This window comes from Eretmochelys imbricata, chromosome 8 (assembly GCF_965152235.1).
Source record: "Eretmochelys imbricata isolate rEreImb1 chromosome 8, rEreImb1.hap1, whole genome shotgun sequence".
Classification (NCBI taxonomy): Eukaryota; Metazoa; Chordata; order Testudines; family Cheloniidae; genus Eretmochelys; species Eretmochelys imbricata.
In genome coordinates, this window is record NC_135579.1 from 49,306,478 (window position 1) to 49,328,866 (window position 22,389).

Here is a 22,389-nt window from a genome sequence, read left to right on the forward strand (position 1 = left end):
AGAATACTTTCTATTATTTTTAACATCTTTTTGATTTTCTCTAAATCTATTTTTTATGAGTTGTTGTAACTGAAAAAGTGCCTGATCCATGGGACAACTATATAAGGGCTTGCAGGACTGGTATTAAAAAAAGGTTTTTCTTCAGATTTACTACTACTTTAACTAGTTTGCCTACCATTTACTATCATTTGAGTATGCAAAAATGTGTGCTAGCAATGTGACTCTTGCTTTTGAGGCTTTGGGTTTTTGAATATGATGCTTATCCAGCCCTTTATAATTATTTCCATGGGTGAGTAGCCTACATATGCTCTGTGAGCCTCTAGGGTATCACAGCTACAATAAAGCTGCTTTTATTCCAGAGAATTTCCTCTAGCTGATTTCATCTTTTTATAGCTGCCTAATCCTACTCCATTCTCAGAAGCAGACTTGGATTCCTCCCAGCTTAAGTATTCTATATAAAAGTAAAGGTAGGGGATGCCCTGAACCTGGTCAGCATACCCCAGATATGCAGGATATGGCAGCCAAGAAATAAATGAAAAAGCTAATTTAACTGTTTCCTGGCTTGTCCCACCTATGTCACCCAAAGCAGCTTCATAACTCCATGCTCTTCAACTGGATACTCTTCCCCTTCATACTCTTCTCTGACCTTCCTGGTCAACCCAGTCAACAACCCCTATATGTCACCGACTGAAGTTTATGGAATCCAGAAAGCTGCATAATGTCTCTTCTAAACAGGGCCACATGATCTATATGTGCTATTGTTTTCTTGAGATTAGAATGAAATCTTTATAGAAGAGAAAACATATTGAAGGTTTGCTTGTTTTCTGGAAGGACAGTTTCCAGTTATGCAGTTGGAATTCCACTGCAGCAGTGACAAGGTGGGGAAAACCAAATTACATACTGCATACATATTAACTGGTAAAAGGTTTTAAATTGACCCTGTACATACTGATGACTAACTGTGGGTATTCTTTTTAAATAAGGTAATAAGAGTTAACAGTTGTTCAGCAAGTTACAGAAATGTCTTAAAGTTGAACAAATCTTTTACTTTTCAAAAATTTTAGTTTAATAAATTTTTACTATAGTACCACAGATGTGCATGATGGTTTATAGACCTAGGGACTAATTCACTTCTACTAGCAGCGTCCTCGCTGCAAGCTACCTTTGTGCAAATAACAGTGGAGAGGAAAGTTGTTTTGCATATGAAGCTAGTCTTCCATCATATAGGGACGCAAAACCTGGCCATACTGAACTTCTGTTTGGAGAGCTGGCTGGAACTCTGTTACCTGGCAGTTAGAATTCTGAGATGGTGCTCCACCCTAGAGATGCTACAGCAGAGTGTATATCAGGTGGTTTGCCTTTGCTCCTTGTCCAACAGGCAGAATCTGTTATACTTACCTCCCCATCCCTCTTCTCAGACTTTGGAGATATCAGCTGTGGGAAAGATTCTCCAAAGGCCATTTGCTGGAGGGGTAAGTCAGAACACCTTCTGAATACACCCATGTCCCTGCTCAATGGGAGATCACTTTGTTTCCTTCTTTCTGGTCCCTGCTTTCTCTTTCTTGTAACAGTTACATGAGTTTACTGCAGCCTTAGGCTGCAGGAACCTCTATGTTGGAGTGGAGTCGGGAGGGGTGGATATTCTGAATGCTGGATGGGAGTAGGGCATTCATTTGCTTATGTAGGTTCCGGAGATGGGGCTGCTGTGGAGATATTACCTCACCCACCATCTCTTGGAATCTGTCAGACTGATTGCTGAAATTTTTAACTCGTGAGTTTACAACCAGTACTGTATGTCCCTTACTGCTATGTGCCAGAATATTGGTCAAAATCTGGCCTGTAAAGCAAGCATGGCTACCTATACTTTTTATTTATTTTTCAGTTTGCTCCTCTGAAGAAGGGCTTCTCTAATAAAGGAATTCTCTGTGAGGTTTGCATAAAGGTTTTTCTTTTCCTTAGCATGCATTGGAGGATTCCACATGAGGCTTAACTCCTTTTGATGGACAAAAGGAAGTACAGTAGATATTTCTTCTTATGTCAGTCAGGCAACTGCCCAATTTGCATCACGTCCTGATTTTCCACAAAGTCTCCCAGTATGATGATCTCACATTCTTGCATGTGAAAACCAAATTAAGGAGAAAGCTCTGATTTATTTTCTTCTTCAGTTTATTCCGTGGTTACAATTTCTATTTCTTTGTTAACTGTAAGTCACATAAATGTTTTGTTAATGGAATACTCCTCACTTCCATGTACCTACAGACCTTTTGAAATAAAAATAAAATGTAGGAAATAACAGTACAAATATTAACCAAATAAATCAACATGTCCAACCAAGTCGTGAAATCAACATGGTTAATAAAATGAACATTAAAACCCCTCCCTGTGCCATCAGAATGCTGGAGTTCTCTGAAACATTTTAGGAAATGGCCCACAATAATAAAAAATTAGCTGCTAAGCAAAAAATTAGAATGTAAAGGTTGAAATGAGGACACGTCCTGTACTGCAGGTTAAGCAAAGCAAAATTGCTTACATTTATGTATGAGATTCCCCTTGTCCAAATGTGTATGGATTGCATATATTGTGCCGTGGCATTTGCTATTCTGTTTCTCCTGAGTATTTGTATTGGTACTTTGAATCTGATTTTACATTTAGTATAAAAGAGGATGTGGGAAGATTGGCTTCTACTTAGGTGCAATTGATGCTTTCAAGGGTGAAAAGGACTGAATACTTGGGTAATGGAAAAAAAAATATTAGCCATTTTCTGATGGTAAAAGTATTATCCATGCAGTGACTTTTTTCCAGAGGAATGTTCTTCTTCATTTTCTTGAATTGGCAAATTTAATCTCTTTCTAAGGTGACTCTCCAGAGAAAATCATAAGCAGTGAAACACAATGCCACATTTAAATGTGCTTTCTTATTTGAAGATCTTCCATGTTTGCCAAAAAAGCTCAAATGCCATTATGTGGCAGAACTGTGGGAAGAATGACCTGCTGTGTTGTATGCCTAATGGCTACTGTGCTATAGTTTTTGTACTAAGTCTATGCTCTCCCCATCCCCACCCCCAAAACAAGGTGGTTTTTTTCCCCTTGTGGATCTAATACTTTTGATTTTTGGCTGTACAGGGTCTATTAAAGATGTTCTTAAAATTGTATTTGCTATTCTGTTTCCTCAAATATTTTTAATGTCCATTGGTATTTCCCTATTGAATATCGTTGATCATTTTTAGATTTTACTCTCAGCAAAATCTAATTAGAATATATTTTAAAAGTAGTTCACCTGTCAAACTGCATAGTATCACTAAGTGGCTACAGAGGGAAATCCATCATTACGATGGTTAGATATTGCTCTAGTCCATTATCATGTGTACGACAAATACAGTTTAAATATAAACAGAAGTTATAGTTATTGCAAGAGCACATGAAGATGGCCTGGCCACATTTCAGATATTACTGTACCTCAGAGTACTTTTATCACCATGAAATTACTATATCCTCATTTCCTTTCATAAAGTTGTAGACAAGCAAATAAAAGTGTATGGTGAGTTTTTTATTATGCTAGTAAGTTTCTGAGGGCCTTGCCATACCACAGGATCCATGCCCCCATCCACAGTTGGAATGTCTGTCCATGGTCCTATAGCTGTTGCAGAACGCCTGGCAATGTGACTCCATTGGAGTTGATCTGCCAAGGAGAAGTGCTAGTGGCACATGGGGCCAAAGATGATGTGGAGAGACAACTTCCATGAAGATGGCCAGGGCCTTCTGAAGATATATGAAGTTTGTTTTCTTATCCTTGGGAGATGGGGCAGTATTTCCAGAAGTATTGCTTAAAGATGGCATTTCATTTATTAATGGGTGCATAAATCATAAACTGTGTGCAGCCAAAGTACAGGTAGCATGTTTTTATTTCACTTTTTATGTTGACAAAAAGGTTCCTTAAATGAAAAATGTTTTGATTCAGTTTTTTATTTACTTTGTAAATTCTATGGACTATCCAGTAATTAACATCATTTTGATGATTAAGGGTCAGTTCATGCACTCAGATTTGAGCCTCAGAGGGGAGAAAAGAGTGGAAGATTCTCTCAAATCACTAGTGAGTCTGAGGCCTGGTCTAATCCTGCACCCATCCACACAACAAAGCCATTTTTTTGCCATAAAGGGCTCTTAAAACTGATTTCTGTACTCCTCCCTAACGAGGGGATTAGCGCTGAAATCGACATTGCCGTTTCGAATTAGGGTTAGTGTGGACGCTAAGGTAGGTATTGGCCTCCGGGAGCTATCCCACAGTGCACCATGGTGACCGCTCTGGACAGCACTATGAACTTGGATGCACTGGCCCGGTGTACAGGAAAAGCCCCGGGAACTTTTGAATCTCATTTCCTGTTTGGTCAGGCGAGCTCATCAGCACAGGTGACCATGCAGCGCTCATCAGCACAGGTAACCATGCAGTCCCAGAATCAAAAAAGAGCTCCAGCATGGAACGAATGGGAGGTACTGGATCTGATCACTGTATGGGGAGAGGAATCCATGCTATCAGAACTACGTTCCAAAAGACAAAATGCCAAAACATTTCAAAAAATCTCAGGGGCCATGAGGGACAGAGGCTACATCAGGGATGCAACACAGTGCTGTGTGAAACTTAAGGAGCTCAGACAAGCGTACCAGAAAACCAAAGCATCAAACGGATGCTCTGGGACAGAGCCCCAGACATGCCGCTTCTACGCTGAGCTGCATGCAATTCTACGGGGAGCCGCCACCACTACCCCACCCCGTCCATGGACTCCGATGTTGGGGTACTCTCCACGATGCCTGAGGATTTTGCAGATGGGGAAGATGAGGAGGAGGAGGAGCTTGGGGAGAGCACACAGCACACCGTTCTCCCCGACAGCCAGGATCTTTTTATCACCCTGACTGAAATACCCTCCCAACCCAACGAAGCCGGAGAAGGGACCTCTGGTGAGTGTACCTTTTAAAATATAATACATGTTATAAAAACAAGCGTTTTTTAATGATTAAGTAGCTCTGAGGACTTGGGATGCATTCGTGGCCAGTACTGCTACTGGAAAAGTCTGTTAAAGTGTCTGGGGATGCAGCGGAAATCCTCCAGTGACATCTCCATGAAGCTCTCCTGTAGGTACTCTAAAAGCCTTTGCAGAAGGTTTCTGGGGAGAGCAGCCTTATTCAGTCCTCCATGGTAGGACACTTTACCATGCCATGCTAGTAGCAAGTAATCTGGTATCATTGCATGGCAAAGCCTGGCAGTGTATGGTCCCGGTGTTTGCTGGCATTCAAGCAACATCCATTCTTTATCGCTCTGTGTTATCCTCAGGAGAGTGATATCGTTCATGGTAACCTGGTTGAAATAGAGGAATTTAATTAAGGGGACATTCAGAGGTGGCCGTTCCTACTGGGCTGTTGGCCTGTGGCTGAAAAGAAATCCTCCCCACAGTTAGCCATGCGGTGCGGGGGGGAGGAGCATTGGTGCTGAGCTGTTCGCGTTTGGCTAGCAGAGATCTTCCCTGATACCAGCCAAGCAGTGCGGGGAGGGGGTAAAGCTATCATCCCAGAGAATTGGATGAGGGGAGGGAGTTAGTTTGGTTTCTGCTGCTGCACATTAACAGGAAAACTGTAGCACTAAATGGCCAACTCAATGGGCTTTGCTTGGTATGGGAAAGGAGGGCGCTACTGTTATGAAGGTAGCAGAAGCCGAAAGACTATGCCTTTCCATGGCCGCCTGCAAGCCGAATTCTGTTGCCCAGCCCTGCGTGTGTGATCTCTAACATCAAAGCCGCAGGCACCCAATATAAGATGTAAAAGGCGACCTTGTACCAAAATCAAATGTGCTATGTAATGTGAATAGTGTTGTTCACCGTGAAAGAGTATAGCCATTGTTCTGTAAAATGTATCTTTCTAAATACTTCACTCCCTTTTTTTCCTCCAGCAGCTGCAAATGTTTCAAGCCTCCCTCCTCCATCCCAAAGGCTATCTCAGATAAGGCTGTGAAAAAAACCGCACGTGTGATGACACGTTCTCTGAGTTCATGCAGTCGTCCGGCACTGACAGAGCTGTGTGGAGGGACACAATAGCAGAGTACAGGATAGTGGCCGATGAACATGAGGAGAGGTGGCGGCAGGAAGATCAAAGGAGTCATGAGACAACGCTGGGGGTACTGCGGGATCAAATGGACATGGTCTGGCGTAGGTTCATGAACAGCAGCAGGATCATAGACTGCCACTTCAGCCCCTGCTTAACCGCCCTCCCTCCTGTCCAAGTTCCATAGCCTCCTCACCCAGACGCCCAAGAACGCGGGGCGGGAGGCTCTGGGCACACAACCACTCCACCCCAGTGGACAGCCCAAGCAACAGAAGACTGTTGTTCAACAAGTTTTAAAGTGGCCTTTTCCTTCCCTTCTCCCACACCCCACCCGGGCTATCTTGTGAGTTATCTCACTATTTTTATAATCAATTAATAAAGAATACATGTTTTTTAAATGATAATGACTTTATTTCCTTTGCAAGCAAGCTGTGATCAAAGAGGGGAGGGTGGGTGGCTTACAGGGAATTTAGAGGCAACCAAGGGGGTCGGTTTTCATCAAGGCGAGACAAACAGAAGTGTCACACGGTACCCTGGCCAGTCATGAAACTGGTTTTCAAAGCTTCTCTGATGCGCAGCGCTTCCTGCTGTGCTCTTCTAACCGCCCTGGTGTCTGGCTGCGCGTATTCAGCGGCCAGGCGATTTGCATCAACCTCCCACCCCGCCATAAATGTCTCCCCCTTACTCTCACAGAGATTGTGGAGCACACAGCAAGCAGCAATAACAATGGGAATATTGGTTTCGCTGAGGTCTGAGCGAGTCAGTAAACTGCCAGCGACCCTTTAAACATCCAAATGTACACTCTACCACCATTCTTCACTTGCTCAGCCTATAATTGAACAGCTCCTGACTAGTGTCCAGGCTGCCTGTGTACGGCTTCATGAGCCAGGGAACTAAGGGGTAGGCTGGGTCCCCAAGGATAACTATAGGCATTTCAACATCCCCAACAGTTATTTTCTGGTCTGGGAAGTAAATCCCTTCCTGCAGCTGTTTAAACAGACCAGAGTTCCTGAAGATGCGAGCATCACAAACCTTTCCCGGCCATCTCATGTTGATGTTGGTGAAATGTCCCTTGTGATCCACCAGTGCTTGCAGCACCTTTGAAAAGTAACCTTTGCCGTTTATGTACTGGCTGCCCTGGTGGTCTGGTCCCAAGATAGGAATATGCGTTCTGTCTATCGCCCCACCACAGTTAGGGAATCCCATTGCTGCAAAGCCATCTAGTATGACCTGCACATTTCCCAGAGTCGCTACTTTTGATAGCAGCAGCTCAATGATTGCGTTGGCTACTTGCATCACAGCAACCCCCACAGTAGATTTGCCCACTCCAAATTGATTATGGACTGACCGGTAGCTGTCTGGCATAGCAAACTTCCACAGGGCTATTGCCACTCGCTTGTGAACTGAGAGGGCTGCTCTCATCTTGGTATTCTTGCGCTTCAGGGCGGGGGAAAGCGTCACAAAGTTCCATGAAAGTGCCCTTACGCATGCGAAAGTTTCGGAGCCACTGGGAATCATCCCAGACCTGCAACACTATGTGGTCTCAGCAGAGTGTGCTTGTTTCCTAAGCCCAGAATCGGTGTTCCACAGGATGCCCCATTGCCACCAGGATAGCCAAATTGCGGGGGAACGTGGTTTTAGAGAAAAGTGTGTTCATGTCCTCATCACTGTGTTTCCGTCGCCTCCTTGCTTGGTTTTTCAGGTGCTGATTCTGCATAAACTGCATGATAATGCGTGAGGTGTTTACAATGGTCATAACTGCTGCAGTGAGCTGAATGGGCTCCATGCTTGCTGTGCTATGGCGTCTGCTCCTGCTCAGGCAATCCAGGGAAAAGGGCGGGAAATGATTGTTTGCCGTTGCTCTGATGGAAGGAGGGGCGACCGACAACATGGCTTACAGGGTTGGCTTACAGGGAATTAAAATCAACAAAGGGGGTGGCTTTGCGAGAAACAGAATGGCTCCCTCAAGGATAGAACTCAAAACTGGGTTTAGCATTGATTTCATGGAGGAAGGGAGGAGAAAATGAATACAAAACAAATCTGGTCTATTTCTTGTTTTGATCCACTTATCTATCTTTATAGATCTTGCTGGCAGCAGACTGTGCAGTACAACTGCTAGCCATTGTCATCTCATGGGTGCTCAGCAGAAGATGGTGCAGTATGACTGCTGGCCATCGTAGTCTCCTGGCTGCTCATTAAAAGACAGTGCAGTAGGACTGCCAGCAGGACTGAATCGCTATGAGATGAAACTTAAAAGGGAAATGACCTGGCTGAGTCACTCCCATGTTTGCCCAGGCCCCCCTGACCTCATCGAGGTCGGTTAAAAGAGCACCCTGGATTATGTCGATGATGGCTATCAGTCATACTGCACTGTCTGCTGCCAAAAGGCAATGAGCTGCTGCTGTGTAGCAATGCAGTACTGCGTTTACCAGCACCCAGGAGACATACGGTGACGGTTAGCTTGCCGGGCTCCATGCTTGCTGTGGTATGACATCTGCACAGGTAACCCAGGAAAAAAGGCGCGAAACGATTGTCTGCCATTGCTTTCACGGAGGGACGGAGGGAGGGAAGGGGGGCCTGACGATATGTACCCAGAACCACCCGCAACAATGTTTTAGCCCCATCAGGCAATGGGCTTTCTATCCAGAATTCAAATGGGCGGCGGAGACTGCGGGAACTGTGAGATAGCTACCAACAGTGCAACGCTTCAGAAGTTGACGGTTGCCTCAGTACTGTGGACGCGCTCCGCCGACTACATGCACTTAGAGCATTTGTGTGGGGGGGACACACAATCGATTGGATAAAAACACTTTCTACAAAACCGACTACTATAAATTTGACCTAATTTTGTAGTGTAGACAAGGCCTGAGAGCTAGAAGGGTGTTGCTGTTTAAGTAACATCACATCCTCCCTTCCTTTCCTCTAACACTGTGGAAATCCTTCTGTAAATTGTGACCAAAGCTCCCGGAATTTTTGGGTGTTGAGGAAGCAGAGTCTGGGAGAAGGGAGAAAAGCACTGTACACAACACAGCTTTGTTCTCCAGCAAACCCATGGGAAAATGCAGGCAAGAATTAATGCTCACCATTTCACAGTTAATTCATGTGGACTCCTGGTGTAGAACTTCAGACTTCCCTCAAGGGGTAATTTGGAGCACAGGTGGGATGCAAGGACAATGCAGCCTTTTCAGTCAGGCTGACTTAGGAGGTAGGGGGAAGGTGGGTCAAAGAATGCCCCAGTCCTCTATAGATTCCATGAGATCAGTGTGATTTTTATCAGATCTCAGGACAGTGTGGTTTTTATCAGATCCCCTCTGCAGTGCCAAGCCCCATCCACTTGAGAAAGAATGTGACACATTCTGAGGCATACAGATATATATGGTTACTTAAGGCATGCCCACATTTTGATCGTATTGTTATTTTTCTTTGCTCCCCTTTGTTCTTGTTTCCTTCTATAAATATTTAATTTGAAAAGAAAGATAGAGATGAGTGAATATTACTGAAATTGAATAAATAAATAATGAATTATTGTGGGCATCATGGAAGAGGTCAGTTTTCAAGAGATATTTAAATAAAAAGTAGGGTAGGGTGTTCCATATGTTGGTAATTGCATGGAAAAAGGCATGGACCTGCAACTATGTTGAATTCACATACACCTCAGATGTGAACCTATTCAGATACCTGCACCCAGTTATAGGAGTTGTTTTTTATTATGAGTATGCAACCTTTTTACGTATTATCCAATTTGTGTGTTTATATTTAATTTGTTCTTTCCCCAGACTTTGCTTCTGGCAGTTCTTCTTGTTTGACTTCTAAGTTTAGAATTGTAAATGGACAAATGATATTTTCAGTGATCAGGCAAATTTGTCCTGACCCATGAAAGGCATGTAGGGTACCCACAGGGCTTGGAATATTTATTAACCAATTAAATTGTTCATTTTCCTGTTAGCTATTTTATTATAGGAGAATAAATAATAGGATTTGTGTATTAAGGCAAAAAAATTAAGAAGTCTACAACTGAGCTGCTCTTAATCTCTCACATGACTTTATTGCAGCAAACAATTTTTATATTTGAAAGAATTCATTGGAGTAATGGTGTTGGGCCAAATTGTGGCTTCCCGTGGGTAAACCCTCAGGGGCAGGAAAATTGTACAAATTCTTAGTTTATGTTAATACAGTTGAGGATACCATATTTTTGTTTTGGTTCTCTTCCCTGTTTCAATCAAATGAATTCAAAACACAAATTAAGTGTCACCTTTCGGCCATGTCACAAAGCCGCTGCGTCTGTCCATCTACCATCTGGGCTGCAGACTAGAAAGTTGAGGCCAGGCTCAGGACCAAAAGCCCCTTGATGCTGGTGGATCCTTCGGCACTGCCATTGTCTTGGCAGCAGATCCCATCATCGAGTTTGGTATCGTCCTTGGTACTGATGGCTCTCCTGGTACCAAGTGGGAGTGTCTCATTTGATGCTGCTGGTGCTGATTCCCCACTCATCTTTGGCACCAAATTCGCCACCTTATTGGGCTTTAGACCGGTGGTTTGCCTCATCGGGGCTGGCTCCCCCATTGTCACCACAGCACCTCTTGGTAAAGGGAATTCATATGTTCCTGTATCTAGATGATTGGTTATTGAGGGGCAAGCCCAGAGAGGAAGTCCTCTCTTATGTTCACATCACGCTACTTCAACTCGATCATCTAGGACTCATCCTGAACCTGGGAAGGCAACAGTCATTCCAGCTCAGTGATTGGAGTTCATTGTGGCCCTTTTTATATATCAAAAAGTTCAAGATTGTTTCTACCGACCAAGCGATTCCAGGCAATCTACTACCTATGTCGGAACTGTGGTCTCATTCCCACCCACAGCTCAAGTATATGTGGGCTGTGGTTGCTTGGCCACATGCACGCAGGTAGTTTTATATGCCAGGCTGCGCCTGCATCCTATTCAGATGTGACTAAAATTGATCTGTCTCTTGGACATGCTGGTCTGACTACCTCCACTGATACTGGTCTCCTTACAGTGGTGGACTATTCAGGACAATGAGTGTCAGGGTTTTGCTTTAACTTGGCATCCACTGACCAGGACTATAGTTGCTGATGGCTCCTTAATAGGTTGGGGAGTCCATCTGGACTTGCTGAAAGTTCCAGGCTGTTGTCAGAACAAGAAGCTTCTCTGCAGATCAATGTCATGGAGCTTCATGTCATCTGCAGTGCCTTTCAGGATCACATTGGGGCTCAGTGGTTCTCATACTCACGGACATTGCCACCACAATATATTATGTGAACAGGAAGCACACTCCAACCTGCTTTGTCAGGAGACAGTCGGGTTCTGGCAGTTTTGCATTGGGGGAAACATTATGCCCATGGCCAATCACTTGTCTGGAATCCAGTCACCTGATGGATCACCTCAGCAGGAATTTCTATCTGAATCTCGAGTAGTCTGTGAAGCCAGTGTCCTGCAGTTGGTTCATCTTTGCAGTTTGTGGTATCCCGACAATTGATCTGTTGCCTCTCATGGCAAACAAGGAATACTGGCTGTTTTGCTCCCAGGGATGTCTCAGTCTGGGCTCCCTGACAGATGCTTTTCACTTGCGCTGGGAATCAGCACTCCCGTTTGCCTTTTTTCCAATTCCAGTCATCCCGCAGGTCTTTCCCCTGGGGAGAGGGATAGCTCAGTGGTTTGAGCATTGGCCTGCTAAACCCAGGGTTGTGAGATCAATCCTTGAGGGGGCCATTTAGGGATCTGGGGCAAAAATTTGGGATTGGTCCTGCTTTGAGTAGGGGGTTGGACTAGATTACCTCCTGAGGTCCCTTCCAACCCTGATATTCTATGATTTGATGATTATCAAGCTGAAATTGGACCCTGCCGAGCTTATTCTCACTGCTTCAGTGTGTCTGAGACCTCGTCGCATTATTGGTCAGCCCCCTGTCCCTTCTTCTTCATCCAGACCTTGTAACTCAGCATCATGGTCAGGTTTTGCATCCAGTGCTTGGCTGCCTGCATCTCACAGCGTGGCTGCTACATAGTTAAATAAGGAGGAAGGATGTTCAGAGGTGGTCTGTCAGGTCTTGCTTACTAGTAGAAAGCCCTCCACCAAAGCTGCCTATTCAGCCATGTGGAAGTGGTTCTCATTATGATCATTAGCCTGGGAAGTTCAACCAATGCTGGCTTGTATCCAGGACATCTTACTTGGAGTAATTGTTACACCTTCAGTCTTTTGGTCTTGTATTTATTTCACTGAGAGTGCACCTGATGGTGATTTCAATCCATGGGAAGTCAGTGTGTTCAAACCCCATGGCAGTGAGGTTCTTGAAAGGAGTCTTTCATCTCCACCTATCAGTTAAAGAACTGGTTCCCTTGTGAGACCTTAATATTGTTTTAGCAGCTCTCATGGGATCTTTGTTTGAGCCTCTGCCAACAACAACTTCTTACTCCCTTCTGTGTCAGAAAACTGCCTTCCTTATGGCAATAACATCTGCAAGGAGAGTGTGCAAGTTGCAGGCTTTGATGGTGGAGAACTCCTTACCTGCCTTTTTCCAAAGACAAAGTAATCCTGCAGCTGCACCCTAAGTTTTTGTCTAAGGTGGTTTCCCAGTTTTGCTTGAATCAAGTTGTCTGCTATTGTTCTTTCCTAAGGTGCATTCAATCTCAGAGGAGCAGTGTCTTCACACATTAGATGACAGGCAATGTTTAGCTTTTTATCTGGAGAGAACTTAACCTTTCCATTCCTTGCCTCATCTTTTTGTTTCATATGCGGCTCAAAAGGGCCAAGCAGTCTCTTCGCAAACAGTCTCTAGGTGGATAACTTCCTGTATCATGACAGAGTACAAAGTAGATCAGGCTATGCCTCCTCAGGGTGTATGACCTCAATACACAAGAGCTCAGGTCACATCAATGGCATTTCTAAATTATATTCCTATATTGGACATTTGCAGAGCAGCTGTTTGGTTCTCTGTGCATACTTTTTGCAAACCACTATGCCATTGCAGCTGCTCCAGATGAGATGCAAACTTGGGAAGGCAGTCCTCCTTTAAAAAGACTCTGAGCCCCCATCTCCTGCGAGCGTTGCTTGAGAGTCACCCACATGGAATACATGACTGCATCTACTCGAAGAAGAAAAGTGGGTAATGACCTGTAACTGTTGTTTTTCTAGATGTGATGCAGATGTGTGTTCCATGACCCACCCTCTGACCCTTTTGAATCGAGTCTACTTCTGATGCTCAGTTTGAAGGAACTGAGGAGGTCATGGTGGTGCTGTCTGTATACTGCCAGGGTAGGGTCTGTGGCCACAGGGTGTTAGCACTGCCCCTACAGGTATTGCTAGGCAAAATGTTCTCTGGCTCCAGTGTTCAGGGTGCACATTCCACACGGAATACGCATCTGCATCACGTCTTAAAGAACTACCGTTAGCGGTAGGTAACTGGGTTTTTGTGAGGGGGAGGGGCTGTTGTTGAGAGAGGATTCAGAATGCATACACCTAGCAGTATCAGTGAAACATTCCTCCAAGGTCCAGTTTGATCTAACAAAGACTATGGGGAAGAGATGTACAGTTGTGTATCTATCCTATGTTTAAAAATTATCTCACCAAGAGGCCACTAATGTTGGAAAACATGAAAGGACAGATCCTTGAAGGATGCTGCTTATAAAATGTCTGTGTATGGTGATATACAATTGTTCACCATGTCCAACTGATTCATATTTTCCCAGGTCTCATTGGAATCACCAAAGTTACAGATATCCTAGCAACTAAATTCCTTAATCACCAAAGCAATAATCCTGGTCATCCATAACAAAAGCTGTTGGAGATCATGTGTGACTAAATATGGCCAAGTGGCTATCACCATGCCTCAGTGGGTTGCAGTTGAGGATGACCGATTTGGGACAAACTGCTGAGAAACAGGGCAGACTCACCTCAGACTGGTAGTTATTTTATCATTAGATGTACAATATGATGGGAGCTAATTTAGCTACAACTAATCAGGAGAAAGATCTTGGAGTCATCGTGGATAGTTCTCTGAAGATGTCCACGCAGCGTGCACCGCAGTCAAAAAAGCAAACGGGATGTTAGGAATCATTAAAAAAGGGATCAAGAATCAGATGGAGAATATCTTATTGCCCTTATATAAATCCATTGTATGCCCACATCTTGAATACTGCGTACAGATGTGGTCCCCTCATCTCAAAAAAGATATACTGGCATTAGAAAAGGTTCAGAAAAGGGCAACTAAAATGATTAGGGGTTTGGAACGGGTCCCATATGAGGAGAGATTGAAGAGGCTAGGACTTTTCAGTTTGGAAAAGAGGAGACTAAGGGGGGATATGATAGAGGTATATAAAATCATGAGTGGTGTGGAGAAAGTGAATAAGGGAAAGTTATGTACTTGTTCCCATAATATAAGAACTAGGGGCCACCAAATGAAATTAATGGGCAGCAGGTTTAAAACAAATAAAAGGAAGTTCTTCACACAGCGCACAATGAACCTGAGGAACTCCTTGCCTGAGGAGGTTGTGAAGGCTAGGACTCTAACAGGGTTTAAAAGAGAGGTGGATAAATTCATGGAGGTTAAGTCCATTAATGGCTATTAGCCAGGATGGGTAAGGAATGGTGTCCCTAGCCTCAGTTTGTCAGAGGGTGGAGATGGATGGCAAGAAGAGAGATCACTTGATCATTATCTATTAGGTTCACTCCCTCTGGGGCACCTGGCATTGGCCACTGTCGATAGACAGGATACTGGGCTGGATGGACTTTTGGTGTGACCCAGTATGGCCATTCTTATGTTCTTATACCAAGCCAGTAACAAAAGTAAACTTCTGTCTCACCACACTGGTTAACAAGAAGTCAAAAATGCAGTCTCCGTAGGCATCCCAGCCCTTGTTTCACCATCCAGATACTAGAGTTTCTGATGAGTTGTTATTGAAACCAATTTAATCAAACAAAGGGTGGTTCTGATCTCAAGAGATCAGCCCCGTAGCCAAGTCAATATATAACTTAGATATTACCCAATAATCATGCTGCTGCCAATCTTTTACTAACTGAAATCTAAAGTTTTATTTAAAAGAGAAAAGAAGAAGAGAGTTAAAATGGTCAATAGATCATATACATACAATAATGGCAATGTTCTTATATCATGTTGGTAGCGGTGATGTTATAGACTGCAGCTTGTAAAGTCACAGGGGCAGCCATTGGCCATTTGGAGGCTAAGCCATCCCCAGGAAGACTCTCAGGGCAGGAGGAGTTTCTTCTATGGCCCATTGTTGGAGCAAAGTGTCCTTTAATGGGCCATCAAACTTGAATAGTCCGTTCACAGTGTTCTGGCTAGACAGGCTGTAAATTACCTTATGGGTGTTACCCCAGGAACAACATATTTAACATATAGATACATAACCAATATTCATAACTTCGGATACAGTGAAGATACATGGATTTAAACAGGATAATCATCTTTAGTGTATAGCATAACTTTTCCATGACACCGTATGTCATAAATATAAATGGAAGGGTAACCACCTTTCTGTGTACAGTGCTATAAAATCCCTCCTGGCCAGAGGCAAAATCCTGTTACCTGTAAAGGGTTAAGAAGCTCAGTTCACCTGGCTGGCACCTGACCCAAAGGACCAATAAGGAGATAAGATACTTTCAAATCTTTGGCGGGGGGGAGGGAGGGGACTTTTGTTTTGTGCTCTTTGTTTACATGGTTGTTCTCTTGGAACTGAGAGAGGCCAGAGAGAAATCCATCTTCTCCAACCCATCCTAATCCAAGTCTCCAATATTGTAACCAGTATAGGTAAGTCAGGCAAGGCGGATTAGTTTCTTTTGTTTTATGTGAATTTTCCGTGTGTTAAGAGGGAGGTTTATTCCTGTTTTCTGTAACTTTAAGGTTTTGCCCAATGGGGGATCCTCTGTGTTTTGAATCTGAATACCCTGTAAAGTATTTTCCATCCTGATTTTACAAAGATGAGTTTTACCTTTCTTTTTTTTTAATAAAATCCTTCTTTTAAGAACCTGACTGATTTTTCCATTGTTCCAAGATCCAGGGTTTTGGGTCTTTGATGATTTTTGTAACCGATTGGTTAGGATATTATTCTCAAGCCTCCCCAGGAAAGGGTATGTGTAGGGCTTGGGGGGATATTTTGGGGGAAAGATGTCTCCAAGTGGTCTCTTTCCTTGTTGTTTGTTTAAAACGCTTGGTGGTGGCAGCATACTGTTCAAGGACAAGGCAAAGTTTGTACCTTGGGGAAGTTTTTAACCTGAGCTGGTAAGAATAAGCTTAGGGGATCTTTCATGCGGGTCCCCACATCTGTACCCTAGAGTTCAGAGTGGGGAAGGAACCCTGACACTTACATGATATACTTTGTACCACTTTTGTTGCAATTGTCTAACAGTGGCGATATCAATTATATACATGTTCATATTTCAATCATCACAGTGGCCACCACATTTTAGAAACAGCAGAGGATCTTTCAAATCCTTAACCATTGCACTCTCTGTTCAAATAGAAGGCCACAACACTGACTGGAACCTATCCTCCATGTCGTTGGTATTGAGGTCTGTGTAGCTGAAAATAGAGTTTAATATGCTGTGTATGTATACCTTCACAACAATAGAGCCGTGGCTAGACATTTGTAGTGGAGGGAGGGGACTTTGTCTTTATATCAGTCTTTTTCGGTTTGCAGTTTATCTGCTGATAGGATAGAGTGTTTAAAAGACACACATTTAGTCCTTCCTTCTCTAGATTGTCTGACCTTCTCAGTGTCCAGTCCCGGAATGGTTAAATCATGAAGCTCTAGTTCTGTTCTGTATTCTGGTTTCCTGTGTTGCAGTTCAGAGTGCCATTGGACCTTCAGGCTAGCCTGTCATCATCTTTCTCTTGTTTATGAATTCAAGAATGAATGTTGAAAGAATGGGAAAATGTCAAAAGAAATCACAGCTTAAAACAGTGAAGCTTCCATGTTTAAATTATTTCATGACTTAAAACATCCTGTTCATGTTCTTGTAGAAGGATGCAAGTGACTAGACAGATACCAGCAACACCCTGGGAACTTAAAACTTATTTAAAACTATTTTTTATTCTCCTTCCTAAAATGAATTCTTTTGAGACCAAAAGGAGCATATTCTGTATTAGACAAAATATATTCTTGCAAAGGGAATCTTAAAGTTTCAGGTGTATACTTCAATAATGTCTCTTCATCTGACTGTCTTCCCGGGATCCTTATTTTAAAAAAAAAAGAAGAAGAAGAAATCTATCGAAGTATCCAAAAGAAAAATGTCCTTGCCATGCTTTTGTTGACTTACGCAATGGTGGATTAAAATATATTAAGGGTAAAATGACTGGAAATACACATGTATGCAGTGTAATTGTAGCCAGGTTGTCCCAGGATATTAGAGAGAAAAGGTGGGTGAGGTAATACCTCTTATTGGAACAACTTTTGTTGGTGAGAGAGACAAGTTTTTGAACCACACCGAGTTCTTCATCAGGTTGTTTAAACTGTAGTTGTTAGCAATTTCATTGCTAGCCCCAATCCTTTATTTCTGTGGCCACATGCCACAGGAGCCTTTTAAAGATCTTAAACTCTCCACTTTGTACATTTTTTGAACATCTATATTTAAGGTTGCAAAATGGTTTCCACTAACTCTTTTCAGATGCTCATAACTTTCTGAAAATTCCTTTTGGGCTGCAGCTTTCCATGCTTGGAATTTCATTCTAGCCACACATTCTGCATGTAGCTACTGCACAAATGGTTGAAGTTTGAAATCAGGCCCATGATTTCTTGAAAATGTATCTGGTCTTCACTTTTTCAAGATTTTCCTAACTGTTTTGGCTCATCATCTCTCTACAATGGCCTGGCTTGAAAACTTCTTTTTTTTTTTCAGTTTTGTTTGATTTGTGGAAAATTGCATTTTAATTTTTGAGGGGAGTGTATATGGGGCAAGACAGAGAGCAGGGAAGCGTAGTGCTTTAGAGGGATACATGAGAAATGCCAATTCTCTTCCTATCGACATATGTCAACTCAATTAATTTTTTTTGCATTTATTCAAAAACAGGGAAATTCCTAAACAAAATCTTGAGCAAAAGGTTTTAAATCTGTATATATCCAAATCCCAATACTACACATTTCTTACAGAAATCCTACAATTGCAAACAGTCAAAACCTTACGAAGTTTGGGAATGAATAGTTAAAGGATCTCGGAATTTGGTATTACTGTAGTATCTCAAGGCCTCTGAGATCAGGACCCCATTGTACAAGCACATAGTGTGATGCGATCCCTGCCTCAAAGAGCTTGCATTCTAAATAGACAAGACAAAGGGAAACAGAGGGTAGACGAGTCTTGCCTAAGTTCACATTGTAGGACAGTGGCCAAGTAGGGACTAGAATCCTGATCTCCTAGCTCCCGGTCCAGTTCTTTCTCCACTAGACTACACGTCATATCACCCTTTATCTCACACGATCACCCTGTCTGATGTATGCCATCCACCCAACCTTAACTCTGCCCCCTGAAATTTGTAAAAATATGTGCAAAGGTGAAAGTAAACTACTCCTGATTTATGCTGTTGTTGATCTGTGAATCAGAATCAAGTATGTATTACAGATTTTTATATAGAGGTACTATTCATTGTTGTATGCAGACACCACATACCCACACGCTTGCATAGTGAACATAAGCATAGGGTGCTTTAAAGCACTTCTGATTTCAGTGGTAAGCCTTTACCTCACTGTAGCCATTTGCTCATGTTATATGTGTAAATATTAATCTACTACAGTATGGATTTAAGAGCAGCAAATGAGAGATTTCACTGGGAAGCTGACCTCCTGTATCTATCTGTACATTATCCAATTCTAAAGGTATTTTTACAGGGCAGTTGCAAAAGATGTGGATACTTGATCACGTGAAGAATTGCAGCAGTAAGTATCAAGTAAACTAGAGAAATGACTACATGGTTTGACATCAAAAGGAGTTGATCTCCCACAAGTTTTTCTTCATTGACACTGTTTTCCCTGGTAAAATATTCTGTATATTGTCTCTTTTTTCCTCTGCAAGATGTTTCTTCCAGTTTTCAAGTGTTGAAGATGTATGCACCAGCAAAAATTTGCTTCTTTACTGCAATGTGTATATTCATTCAAGAGATTTCAGTTAAGAAGGCAATATAACTGCACCATTTTCAATCACTTAGATTATTTGAATGTGGCTTTTTCTTAACATAGATATTTATTACTTACAAAATGATGCTTTCTTTACACATCAAATCTCCATTAACTTTAGTGGGAGTCTTAGATTGGCAGGGAATCTTAGCTTGGTGGTTTTGCATGTCCAGTGTCTCGTTGTGGATTTTATTTAGAGTAATATCTAAAGCTCCAATCCTTCAAATACTTAGTCTGATGCATAACTTAATTATAATGTGACTACTCATAAGTAAGAGGAATGCACAGAAGCTTTAATAACTCTACTATTTGTATAGGATTATCACAAGTATAATTATGCATCTGCTTAAATGTTTGCATGCTTGGGCTGAAGAGGATGTATAACATGTTCAACAAAATTTTATGTCTAATCCCTACTTCATTCTTTATTGAAACTATTAAAATCCACAGTACGTTAAAGAAAAAATTGAGAGTATGCTGTAGCTCCAGTTTGCCACATCGTATCTAAAACTTTGCATTTTCATGACAAGCAGATTAATTACACGAGGCTTTACATTTAGGATAACTTGATTATTTTTTCTTGTTATAAATCTGAGCTCCTCAAAGAAGAGATGAGACTTGTAACAAAATTATGCTGCTTTACTGGACTACCAAAGTCCTTAATATATATTTACTGGATAGTATACGGGTAACACACCAAAAAGAGCATAACTCTTCTAATAGGACATTGTTCTAGAGGTGATGTATTTCTGTGACACACAGAGCACACTAATTTATCAATGTAATTACAATCTTTTGTATTTGTGATTCTGTAGAGATAGTCCAATGATTAATACTGTAGTATACTGCTCTCATTTGTAATTAAACAGTATATTGAACAGTCTGAATTTCATTTTTTGGAAGTGTAATATGACCGCATTTAAAGAAGCTCATAGAATCATAGAATATCAGGGTTGGAAGGGACCTCAGGAGGTCATCTAGTCCAACCCCCTGCTCAGAAACAGGACCCATCCCCAATTAAATCATCCCAGCCAGGGCTTTGTCAAGCCTGACCTTAAAAACCTCTAAGGAAGGAGATTCCACCACCTCCCTAGGCAACGCATTCCAGTGTTTCACCACCCTCCTAGTGAAAAAGTTTTTCCTAATATCCAACCTAAACCTCCCCCACTGCAACTTGAGATCATTACTCCTTGTCCTGTCCTCTTCCACCACTGAGAATAGTCTAGAACCATCCTCTCTGGAACCACCTCTCAGGTAGTTGAAAGCAGCGATCAAATCCCCCCTCATTCTTCTCTTCCGCAGACTAAATAATCCCAGTTCCCTCAGCCTCTCCTCATAAGTCATGTGTTCCAGACCCCTAATCATTTTTGTTGCCCTTTGCTGGACTCTCTCCAATTTATCCACATCCTTCTTGTAGTGTGGGGCCCAAAACTGGACACAGTACTCCAGATGAGGCCTCACCAATGTCGAATAGAGGGAGACGATCACGTCCCTCGATCTGCTCACTATGCCCCTACTTATACATCCCAAAATGCTATTGGCCTTCTTGGCAACAAGGGCACATTGCTGACTCATATCCAGCTTCTCGTCCACTGTCACCCCTAGGTCCTTTTCTGCAGAACTGCTGCCTAGCCATTTGGTCCCTAGTCTGTAGCTGTGCATTGGGTTCTTCCGTCCTAAGTGCAGGACCCTGCACTTATCCTTATTGAACCTCATCAGATTTCTTTTGGCCCAATCCTCCAATTTGTCTAGGTCCCTCTATATCCTATCCCTGCCCTCCAGCATATCTACCACTCCTCCCAGTTTAGTATCATCCGCAAATTTGCTGAGAGTGCAATCCACACCATCCTCCAGATCATTTATGAAGATATTGAACAAAACTGGCCCCAGGACCGACCCCTGGGGCACTCCACTTGACACCGGCTGCCAACTAGACATGGAGCCATTGATCACTACCCGTTGAGCCTGACAATCTAGCCAACTTTCTACCCACCTTATAGTGCATTCATCCAGCCCATACTTCTTTAACTTGCTGACAAGAATACTGTGGGAATGGTATGGTATTAAATTAATCATGGTATTAAATTATTATACAAGCAATTTATTAATAACATTAATCATTATGTTTTGTTTTTATTACTCAAATGACTTAGAGCTATAAAACTGCACAGTTAATAAATATATCTGAGAAAAAAAGGTTGTCTTATAACTATATTTGACAGTTGAGTAGCTAGGATTTTCATATTTCTTTGCTGGGAGGATTTTGTTCCTATGGAATCCAGTCAATGGTATCAGTTCACAATGTAAACTGGGGCTCTTTAGGCGTGGTGATTTTATTTTAGGTTCAGACATTTATGTACCCCCTTTCTTTAAGGTAATGAGAACTTTGTGCTGGTGAAAGGGGCCAGTGTAATGTAATCACGTATGGGGAAACAGACAAAGCTCTTGGAAGAGGCCTGCTTTGGGGCAACAAACCCCCCACTCAGTTAGATGGGAGGGATCAAAGGGAGTTGGTCAGGTGAGGCCAATGGAGTGTGATCATGAAAAAAGTAAAGTGTGTGAGAGGAGAAAACTATTGGGGCCTGGGGGGGGTGGGCATTGAGCAGGGAACCCCTCACAGTGATAGGAAAGGAGCCGTCTTTCCCTCAGAGAGATGGAAAAGAAGCCTACTTCTGTAGGAGTGATGCAGACCCTGGACAGGCCTCTCCATGGAAAATGACCTCCCTTTCAGGAGAAGGTAGGAGGCCACAAAGAAAAAGAAGCCAGCTAAGTACATGGGACAAATTGAAAAATGGAGTGCACAGGATGAGGTCAGAGGTGTAACAATGGAGGACACCAAACAGAGAACCCCAAAGTGAAAGGGGCCAGCTTATTTGAATTAGAAAAATAGGTCCACCAGGAACAGAAGGCCTGCCTCCTCGGATGAGGGAGGGGCCACAGGGCTAGAAATCAGTTAATTGCGTGGGCAACAAAAGAGGAACCAAAGTGAAGGTGAAAGAACTGATGAGCAGAGAACTCTGGACTGGACCCACAGCTTTTTGAAGTAGTCCAAGGAATTGGTGGACGTTACCCAGAGGAATTTGGCCCAGATACCTGAGACAATTAGGGAGTGAACAAGGCCCCATACTCTCAGAGAATTTTCCTCTCAAGCTTTCTCCTTCTGGAT

At 42.7% G+C, this 22,389-nt stretch overlaps 1 protein-coding gene across 5 annotated transcripts in view; it reads left to right on the forward strand.

Annotated features, from left to right (window-relative positions):
- Window positions 1–22,389, forward strand: part of RABGAP1L (RAB GTPase activating protein 1 like) — a 560,046-nt gene that overhangs the window by 226,027 nt on the left and 311,630 nt on the right. For 4 of the 5 annotated variants that reach the window (XM_077824229.1, XM_077824232.1, XM_077824228.1 and 1 more), the window contains exon 14: window positions 1,419–1,472. The exons of the other annotated variant lie outside the window; for it this stretch is intronic. In XM_077824229.1, the coding sequence (XP_077680355.1) occupies window positions 1,419–1,472 (54 nt within the window). The remainder of the gene's footprint in view (window positions 1–1,418; window positions 1,473–22,389) is intronic. 5 annotated transcript variants of the gene reach the window in all.